This window comes from Aspergillus homomorphus (assembly GCF_003184865.1).
Source record: "Aspergillus homomorphus CBS 101889 unplaced genomic scaffold BO97scaffold_11, whole genome shotgun sequence".
In the NCBI taxonomy this organism is placed as follows: Eukaryota; Fungi; Ascomycota; class Eurotiomycetes; order Eurotiales; family Aspergillaceae; genus Aspergillus; species Aspergillus homomorphus.
The window spans coordinates 21,888-32,258 of NW_020291897.1; the positions used below are offsets into that span (position 1 = coordinate 21,888).

Genomic DNA, 10,371 nt, shown 5'->3' on the forward strand with positions numbered 1-10,371 from the left:
TTGCTCGGGCGATTATTTGATTGGCCCGTTGACTGCTCGAGCCGACGCGGTTGTCCATGCGTCGCATCCCCATGGCGCGCGCTCTCTTTCTGCCCTGCCATCAATGGCCCACCTCAATGCCGTTGTGAATCAGCGCCTGGCCCAAGTATTTTGAACTGACCCGACGTGAACAGCAATTGCTTCACCATTTCCTGTCAAGCAAGCTCGGTACAAGCCTGTTTATACAAGATCAGCCTTCTTTGCGAATGCTTCGTTGTCGTCAGTATCGTTCCCGCTCCTCCGACTAACCTGGCGCTTCCCCACGTGAGTCCAGTGTATTGACTTGTATGGCGTGCATGGGGGGCTCTTGCTCTTCGTTCCACGGTCGCTTTGAAGGGGGGTCGTACTTTCTTCGCTTTGTGCTGTAGCTCCTCTTCTCAGGAAGGGGTTCATAGAGGGTCTCAATCTCTGGGTCCTTGTAAACCTTGTAGACCAGGAGCGAAGGGGACTGTCCCCTGGTGAAGACAATCTCTCTAGCAGCCAACTCGCTGAGCTCGGAGCCTGCGTATCGATATTAGTGGCTGTATCGAAGGCCTGAGGCAGAGTAGTATGTTTCGACTGTGGACACTCGTGAAATCTTCCGGAAGACACTATCCAAGGGAACACCACGAGTCCGGTCGGCAATGCACTCGAAAGAGATTGGCGATTGCGGACGACTGGGTATCTCATTGTTTTTTTTGTTCTTGTCTCCCGCAGCAGCATGAGTCTCTGGAGGATACTTCTCTCACGCTATAGTTCTCTCGTGATAAGGTCTGTCCACCCTCAACTTATCGTAGACATACCCAGAACGATTCCCCAGGTGTATTTCATGGCGCAAATGTGTATTCCGGCGAATCCCTTGATAAGGAATATTATTCACGTAGCCAAATATGAGGCACTCCACGAACTAACCAGAGGATATCCTTGATCCTCATCCTCTGGATCATTGAACTTGCCGTCTGTCTCATCGTCTGGTTCGTCTGATTTATCCATACCTCCCGGTGCATTCACGAGGCTTCGTCAATCCGCTAGCCTTTTTTTGACGCGTCCCAGTTGGTCTGTATAGTACTTTTCAGTCTATTGCTTCTTTTGGAAACTTCGGGTGGTGCTCGAAAGCGCAGCACTAGCGATATCCTCGAAGATCTCGTCACCACTTCACTTCACAAACAACGAGTTCCAGTCTCCCGGGCGTGGTATCAATTCAGAGACGCAGCCAAAACAATACTACCAGGGGCTCTTCGGTGTCTCGAAAAAAGATACTGAGTCCTTATTACATGCACCGGATCGTAGTTCAAACTAAGGCCATGCTGAGCATAGAGTCGGTAGTCAGTGGTTTGGAAGAGCCCGGTCGGACGGGAAAGGCATGCGCGGGTGCAAACCACCCCCGATGCGCTGCTAACTCCTCGACGGAGTATGGGCCGGTCCTCGGATTCAATGTAGGTTGACCGCGAGTCGTGGGTACTTCGGGATGAAGTGCTGGACATGGTCGACGTACACTGAGTCCGAGGGCTGGCCCGTGCCGTCACGCAAGGTGAATCGTCTTGTGGGCTAGACAGCACGGATGGCTTGGATCCACTTCCACCACAGTCGATGCCTCACGACCTTCGGCGCAGTCATCGAAGAAGACACGCTTTCCAATGTTGTGAGTATTGTTAGCATCCTAGGTCGTGTTGAGAACAAAGCCATGGTGGTCCCGGCTGGTGGCCAAGCTGTAAAAGGCAGCCGCACTCACGAGAAGCCATCAACAAGAAGGAAAGGAGTCATTTTGCCTTTAAATCCACACACAAGTTATGTGCACACGGCCGAATTCACTCCCTCGGCTCCCGCTGACCCAAGGAAAGCTCTTGCCCTAGTGCTGTGTGAGTATGGAGTGTCGGTAGGGTTGTTCTTCTGTAAATCCTTGAAACATTGAATCGATGGCTCCTCATGTTCCCGCATGCCTCTCGCCAGGCCTTGCTAAACTTCAAGCCGTCGCCTTCGCGGCGCAACCACTCCGCAAGCACTTTGTCGTGCATATTTTGGACCCACTCTCAGTTACCAGCCTGTTATTTCATGCCGGCATCCCAGTTGTCTGCCCGTTGGTGGATTTGCTTCCAGTGATCACCGTGAAGGTCCCTGCCCATCATGAACTCCTTGCAGTTCGAGAGCACGTGAAAGACCGCGCCGTTGAGATAGTCGTTGACTGCGTTCACGCAAGCGCTCTTGTCGAGCACCTCCTTATATATTTCTTTCCGTTGTTCATAGTCCTCACACTGAGTCGAAATGCATAGTTTATCTTGTGCCGCATTCACAGTCTGTTGAATCAGGCGTATGTGAGATAATATGGTCTCGACGATACGTTTCGAGTGGTTCACTGTGATGAGACTTGGTGAAAAATCTGATGAGAGTGCTCGGGAAGATTTTGACTCATGCGCGTGTGGCTCAGTCGATTTAGAAGCATTCCATGAGCACGGTGTTCAAAACAGAGTGGGCGCTTGACAGATAGGGAGACAATTTATTGGAAACGAGGAACATACTCTGGGATCTGGCCGGAGTGGCTCATAATGAGGAATCGAAGAACTGAAAGGAAACAGGAAATTCTGATGATGCCCTGCGAGTCCGCATAGCGTCCTTTTGACCCTCGAGCTCTCCTCAAATAGAAGAAAACCCTGGATATGCTGTATAAGGTGCATCTGTCGATCTCTCAGCCACCGATCTTTGCGGATTGTTTTCGCCGGGGCTTTCTGCTCGTTAGTGGTGGTTATTAGGCAGAAGTCAGCAGGGCCGAGACTGACACCAACCCTAACTTCAACAATATCAATACCTGATATGAAGTGAAGAGATGGGTCACGAGAAGTGAACTCGCCCCTCACATCATGCCTCGCTCTTTGGAGGCTATACGTTTCTCCAGCGGCCTGATTGTGCAAACATTGTCAACACCATCCGCATGCAGTAACAGAAGGGTCTAGTCACATGGGGGTGGCACTAAGTGGGTGCCAGGATGGAAGTAAGCTGAGAATAGTAAAAATAAATGGAGTGAAAGATTCCTGACAGAGGCTGTAGGCTTTAGACACCTTCGGATATGCATCAGAGTCTGCAGCGCTTTCAAATCGGAAACTTCACGCAATGTACGTTCTTTGGCGTAAGAAGCGTGATCCGAGGAGATACAATACCATGAGTTACGCAAGTCTTCGGAAATGCTGGTCTCGTCGGCAATCAGTTTGTCCAGTGGAAAAGCATTACTTATTGCCGTGCGCCGCTGAGGAAAAAATCACGGTAGTACTTCCACCTGGCGACTCAGGAACGGATATGGAGTCAAAATAATCGCTGGTTTTGCATCGGATGCGGACTAGAAATATGAGACAAACGGGTCCGCCAACGCTCTGCAGGAATAGACTTCGCGATGCGCCGCTCGAGGCGAGGGTAGAGCAGATTGAGCATCGTATCCACATTCGAAGCAGTGGCGACCTGCAAGAGGAGGAGTGTCTAAGGAACAAGAGCAGGATTATCGAAGGCTTGGGAGACTGACCAGTGACAATATTCCTGAACATGGGGATACGAATATGATGGATATTTCTCCAGTGCAAGAGATTGATAACATGCAGCTTGCCACGAATGCGCCGAGGTATGAAAAATTCGGTGTCCGTCCTCCATGTGCATATGGCTGTCTCAAGAACCGATCAATCAAAGGATTCTGGGACCACCCATAGATCAGCCCCCTCTCATATCGTAGACGAGCTAGGCTCAGTGACTGACCGGGGAAGGAGGTAATAGTAGAATGGCTGAATGGCCAACAACACAATTGCCGGCAACCCGACAATAGGTACAGCTCAGCTGGGGCAGGAGGTAATTGGAGAGATCTGCGAAAGCAGCGGAAAGTCCATTTGAGATGTCTGAGCCCTCACTCGTGCTAGCAGACTAGAATTGAGCAGAATCATGGCTAACATGTAGAGCCCTGGAGGCAATGCCCGCGCTTTTGAATGCAAGGCTCGTAAATCAATTGACAGAACGATTTCACTTTGTTCGGATGCCGTGTCTGCACCAATTGGGCCACAATGCCCGCGTAGATCAATCTTAGGTCGTCGCTTTTAGCCCAAATTCTCGATTAGAATTGACGGAGCCTCACGGTGAGCGGCAAAAATCTTCTCGAACTCGTGTCCCATCCCTATACTCCCACGTAATTAGGGGCTATCCATACTTCAAAGTGCTCCAAATGGGGAAACAGAAGGTAGGCACGAAGGTGTGTTCTATGTTGGCGGGGATGGGTGCATCTTTTAGGTTTTGTGGGAGTCATCAATAAAACAGGAGGCACACTATGACGGGACATGATATTGAGACAATCTGCTAAAGCCACTCGAAGGGGAAGAAAACGCTGAGACTTCATCGAACTCGTCTGAATTCAGTACACGTTCTCGGAAGCTCAGCCAGAGAGCCCTATTGTCACGCCTTGAGTCAGAAAGCAGTAGTGACGGAGCACGCGGGCCACGGACTCACGGATGAATACTGAGCTGGTGTACCTAGAGAAGATATACATGGCAAAGCAAATTGATCTTACATTCTTCATCCTGAGCAATTCCTAGTAGCAACAACAGGTTGAAAACTATGGTAGCCGTGAAGATGGCCGGTTGCGAAAGTTTCCAACGAGGAGTCGACTAAAGGGTTATGATGTGAACGGCGCAAGATGAAGCGTAAACTTGGGAGGAATATGAAGTGGAGCAAATCGAGTCGGCAGATTATGTGAATGGAAACAACAAAGCGTAGGGTATGGCGACAACTTCGGGGGTATGGTAATACTAGCCAGAAAAAGTTCTCGTGGTTAGATCTTGCCACTGAATTTCGAAGAAAAAATGGTGTGAAAAGACTCACGGACAGCCTTAACAACCCGGACGGGCTGCAACAGAATCAACCGCGGAGGTCATATGGTGATGATAAAGTGCAATCCAAGGAAGGGAGGAGACTCCTGGCTCGTTCAAATGATCACGAGCCCGGAAGCAAGGTGGTGGACAACCAGGCCCCGGCTGCAAACCTTGAGAAGAGTTCTCGCGAGAGTAGTCACTGATGAAGGTGAAGGAGGTCAGTGTAAGGAAAGGGCATACGGAGCAGCACTTGTGTCCGGAGATGGAGCTGTCGCTCTTAGGGTTCAATAACGAGGATGGGTGTAAATGATGAACAGAATAAGAATGGGCACGAGAAGAACAGTAATCCGCCAGTAAACCGAAACAATGCCAAGGAGGATATAGGCCTCAATCAGCAGGAGAGCCCCAATCTCCGATCCAAGAAGAAAAGACAGATCAGGATAGGCTCTAGGGGCCAATGCACGAATTAGGCGGAGAGCCCAGAAACAGTAGACGACAGCCAAGAAAGAAAGAACATCGCGGTCGATGACAGACTCCAGAGAAGATGATCCAAAACGTGATGTCTCGGGGTTGTTATTAGAAGGAAGGAACGACGTGGCAGTCTCGTTCGAGTACAGTTCAAGAGAGTCGGAGGAAGAGAGCATGACGGGTAGAAGACAATGACAGAACAGACACGTTGAATAAGGAGCTGGTACGAGCCAGAAAACACAAATGGAGAAGTGGATGAGGTGGAAGAGAGATGAGAAGGGGGTGATTGAGAAATGAATTGCCGAGAGGAAGTTCCGCCAGCGGATGAGAAACGATACTTATACGGCTCTGCTCTTTGGAGCAATCTCACCAGACTGTTGGCGAGGGAGAAGACATACGAGTTTTCTGGCAGCTTCCGAAGGGAACGGAGTTCAGGTCGTTTGTCCTCCTAATTTCCTGTGTAGCCCAGGGATATTGAGCGGAGGTAATGATATGGGCGGCAAACGGAAGTGCGTTTGTTCAAGGAGAGACAGGCATTATGAGCTCAACGGGAGCGGACATGCAGTAGCCTGCTATGAAAGGACCCATGCATATAGGCGTTGGGTGGCAGTGCTTCGTAATTTAGGAATCGTCCTTAAGAGAAATAGAAGTAAAATTGAGTATGGTATTAGTAGATCTGCTACTCTACATAAATGATCGGGTATCCCAGGTGGAAAATTTAGCAATTTCAAAAAAGCCCCCATTCAAGAGACAGACGGAAAAGTATCAGGAGAAAGACAAAGATTGAATCGAATCGTTAGATCACGAATGTGATATGGCATGACAGGAGTCTGGTCGAGTTGGTGTGGACATCTGACCCCCGATCGGATACGCTCAGGAAACAGTGGTCTTGCTAGGATAGAACCTGGAAACGATATCAGTATAGCTCCAACATATGGGAAGCGAGAAAGATACATACCATGCTGCCACGGCGATGATCAAGTACATCATCATCAGGAGAACGCCTTCCAACCAGTGCGATTTACCATCGGCGATGAGATAGTTGACCTGCCGTTGTTAGCACATACCCAGCGAGCAAGACTTGAGCTACACACCAGAAGAACAGCGACGAACAGTAGGATCACCTGGAAACCGTCGAAATAGAGGGTCATATCATCATTGCCTGGAAGCAGCTGTTAGCATGTGATGAGTTCTGGTTACAACTCGACAGTAAAACTAACCCATGCCCCAACCAATCACGATAATCAAGGGCAGCACCAGTAGTGCGATCTGCATGCTTGAGCCTACGGCCACACCGATTGCGAGGTCCATCTTGTCTTTGCAGGCAACGGTGACAGCCGTCGCGTGCTCTGCCGCGTTACCCACGATCGGAAGAAGAATCAATCCCACAAAGGTCTCCGAGATATGGCCCTCTTTCGTGAGAGCATCGATGGAATCGACCTAATCAGGTTAGCGGGGGCCATTGCAAAGCGAAGGGACAAGCATACCATGAACTCGGCACAAAGAGCGACAAAGACAGTCGAAATCACCAGCGTCAGCACGGCCACCCATATACTCAGCTGAGGCTGCTCCTCATCGTCCGGTTCCTGAAGTTCCACGTTCTGGGCGTGCCCGCCGGCCATCGAGGCCGTCATCTTACCGATCTGCGCGATACCCCGGCTGGCGTCGCCTTCGTTAACTCGCTGCCGCCTTCTTTCCACTTTGGGGCTAGGGGCATTGTAGATTTCCGTGTGCGACTTGAGCTGGAAGAATAGGTAACATCCATAAACGACCAGAAGAATAACACTAGTGCCTCGGGACAACTCTGCGATGCCAGTCTCTCCCGCCTCCGACCACGCATGAAAAGCGGTCGGGATGATCAGACTTCCCACGGCTAAGGCCAGAAGACTGGCCGCAGTCTGCGCAACCACCGGATTGAAGTGTTGCTCAAGGCGATCGATGCCGCCAAAGAAGAAACACATGCCCATAACCAAGAGCAAGTTGGACAGCATACTACCGATCAGAGATGTCTGCACAATAACCACTTCTCCGTCGACCAAAGCAATAATTGCGACAATCAGTTCAACCGCGTTACCGAAGGTGGCATTCAGAAGACCACCGATGGTCTCACCAGTGCGCATGGCGATTTCCTCGGTCGCATAACTCAGCATGGCAGCAAGGGGGATGATCGCAATGAAGTTGACCACGAACACGGCCACCGGATTGACATCGACATAATTCAAGGCAATGCCCGCGGGTGCGGCGAAGAGTAGGATATTGATCCAGGAATTAAACAACGTGGCTTTCAATTGTCCAACCGCAGTGAACTTTTGCTTGTCGGGCATACCCTTGCTCGAGTCGGCAGTCATGCGATCTTCGTCGGCGCTGGATCGGAAAGTGTTGTTCAGAAAGGTCTTTCGCTTTCGGGGTCGTGTCTCGTCGGGCTGGTCGGGCTGCGGCACATGAATCGGGTCTTGGCTGCGCAGGGACCGTTCGGTATCTGCCTTCTCGGCGCTGTCGACACGATTGAACTGATCGGTTCCCGCAGACTGAGGAGGAAAGGTGTCCGCATGCTCTGGACCGGCTAACCCGTCGGTCATATCTCTCCGACGCCGGCGCTCCTCTGAGAGTCGCAGACCACCTTCAGAAACGACAGGAGTAAGTCGGTTCTCCAGCTGGATGGAGTTGGTCCGCCGCGGTCGCGCCCGGAACTTCTTGAAGGGATTATGCGAAGACGGTTCGCCGTCATTGTCGTACCAGGCCAGCTTCCTGGCTTGTCGTCGATATATATCTGACGGCGGAAGCACGGTCAGCAAATGGCCCCGTCGTGCGGAAAGGGGCGAACTCACGCATGGTTACGATGGATGCACGAGGAAGTGTTGACAATTGAAAAGTTCTTGAAGTCGATCTCTTATACTACATAATATTAGACCCCAGACAATCAAGTAGTAGATCATTTAAGGTGGAGGCTATCCAACAAGCCTTCAATGCGCAGCACGCCGAGGCTTGTCAGGCGACCCAGCTGTGCGGTACCCAGCTGTCATGGCAAGAGAAGCCCAATAGGAACGAAGCTGTTCAGGCACTTACAAACTGACGTGGAGACTGAAGGATGCAGATGTGTTGAAGCCTTGAGGTGTGGCTGGAGCAGTGGAGAGTTGCGCAACACAGCCGCCTCGAGCAGCCACAGGGAAGCAGATGAGGGCGATGAAAACTCAACCAGCTGGACAACACAAACGGCGAGAAGAAGGAAAAGGAGGGGAAAGGCGCTCCGGTCAGACCACCCAGGAAGGATGATTAAAAAGAAAAGACTAAGTTACTCAAGCGAGGGGTGAGAGGGAGACCTGGCGGTTGGGTTCTGCAATGAATGACCCATTAATGACAACAACGCAACAGACCAGGAAACGAATGACAGCAGTAAGGGAGTGAAGATCCACTCGAAAGGGGATTGAAGATGGAGAAAGATTAAGTTTTGGTGGAAGACCACAATCACACTGGATTATTGGATCGGGTTGCAGTATTCAGGGACACAGCCACAATCTAAAGCGCCAACAAGCTCCAGGGGATTATCATCGTCGTCGTGTTACCACGGGTGAGTTACGCAGTAGCCGTCTTGGCCCTATTTCTTGTGATTCTTGTTATGTTGCTGTTCCCGTTCTTTTGTTGACATGGTTCAGTAAGAACGGGGTTGGTAGAGGGGAATCCATGGTCGCGATGGTCGACGCGGTCGGATGGTCTTTGGGCACGCGTGGCTATCCAGGAACATCTTTCAGGAGGACTGACGGGACTGATGACACGATGAGCCTGCGACGCAATTACCTCTGCCAAGACATCCGATTGTCTTCGACTTGCATGCATTCGTTCTAGTCTCGCTTTGCCAGCGGAGATGCAGAACCAATGTGTGAATAGATCTTGGCCGCCACAAGAGGATCTTGCCCCCCTTTGCCTATTACACTGCTCGCTTCCTGTTTTTGTGGCGCACTCAGGCTCGGTCGCGGGCGGTCTCTCAGACTTCTTGGGCAGCAGTAGCAGACGGGATGATGCACGAGGCGCAAGCCGGACATTTTGAGGACACGCGACGACATTGGTCACTGTAGACTAGGCCTATCCGTGCATTGACGGGATTGACCTTTTCTTTGATTTGAGGTGTCGATGCCCCCGGTGTTGGCGTCATCTCATTGATCATTGATGAAAAGTCCAAACATTTCCAGCCCCTGGCGTGTTTCAGCCGATCATTGGCGGAAGCCAGGACTGTGTGTTAGCCGATTACCTAATCTCACGTGAGACAGGATGACACTGCCACATGTGGCTGGTGAGTTCTTGTCTATGCGCCACATAAAAGCCACATGCTTATCAGCCACCCAAGCCACACACATATTGCGCTGGAATGGACATCAGTTTGGGTGACGCCCGGGGGCCTTGGCCCATATTTGGGACAAATCAAGGACTGAATCCGTCGTAGAACCCTACCCACCTCACGAGGAATATCTCTCCAAGAAGTCCCTAGCTCTTTCAGGCGCCAAGCCTGCAGGCGCTGTGTCGCTCAACAACCGGATCAAGCGCCTGCCGTCATTGAAGATCTAGTTCTCCGCAAAAAGCCCCAAAGATAGCTCATTACGCAGGCGGCGTTATATAAAACACCTATCAACAAGCATGGGAGTGAGTGTTGCGCTGGCTGTGACACCTACGGAGTCCGTGTCCACGAGGGCTGAAGGTACTGTAGCTTTGGAGAATGACCTCCCGACCTCCTTGCATTGTTGTCTGTGCTGTCTTGCCTGTGTCCAAGCGATGAGGTCATCCCGAAGTCGATGGCATCGGGATTGATGAGCAGTCGACAGAGGGAAAAGGGGTGGGCGAAAGGAGAAAAAGCGCATTCAAAAACAACAAACCAAAAAACGAACCAGTGAGTGGTTGGGCTAGTGATGCCACTAGGATGTCGCTCCTGATGATCCCAAAGCTTGTTCCTCAATTCAGCCGATCGGGGGACGACAAGTCATTGTTGTTCGGAGTATCTGATCTCCTCCCGTACTGGCCCGGGAGAGCGTCGAGTAGTTATCAGGTCAGCATCTCGCAG

At 51.1% G+C, this 10,371-nt stretch overlaps 2 protein-coding genes across 2 annotated transcripts; both read right to left on the reverse strand.

Moving 5' to 3' along the window:
- Positions 1 to 283: 283 nt before the first annotated feature.
- On the reverse strand, positions 284 to 1,297 carry BO97DRAFT_449071 (uncharacterized protein; the record flags this gene model as incomplete). The annotated part of the gene is made up of 3 exons (XM_025698856.1): positions 931 to 1,297; positions 822 to 876; positions 284 to 540 (listed from the first exon to the last, which is right to left on the reverse strand). The coding sequence occupies exons 1-3, from the start codon at positions 1,009 to 1,011 to the stop codon at positions 284 to 286; spliced, it is 393 nt and encodes a 130-aa protein (XP_025552894.1). The 5' UTR covers positions 1,012 to 1,297.
- Positions 1,298 to 6,151: 4,854 nt separating this feature from the next.
- BO97DRAFT_449087 (hydrogen/calcium exchanger domain-containing protein) lies at positions 6,152 to 8,153 on the reverse strand (the record flags this gene model as incomplete). Its single annotated transcript, XM_025698857.1, has 6 exons — positions 6,152 to 6,225; positions 6,280 to 6,368; positions 6,416 to 6,483; positions 6,542 to 6,761; positions 6,809 to 8,091; positions 8,150 to 8,153. 6 exons carry the CDS (start codon positions 8,151 to 8,153, stop codon positions 6,195 to 6,197), a joined length of 1,695 nt encoding a protein of 564 aa, XP_025552895.1. The 3' UTR covers positions 6,152 to 6,194.
- Positions 8,154 to 10,371: the final 2,218 nt, after the last annotated feature.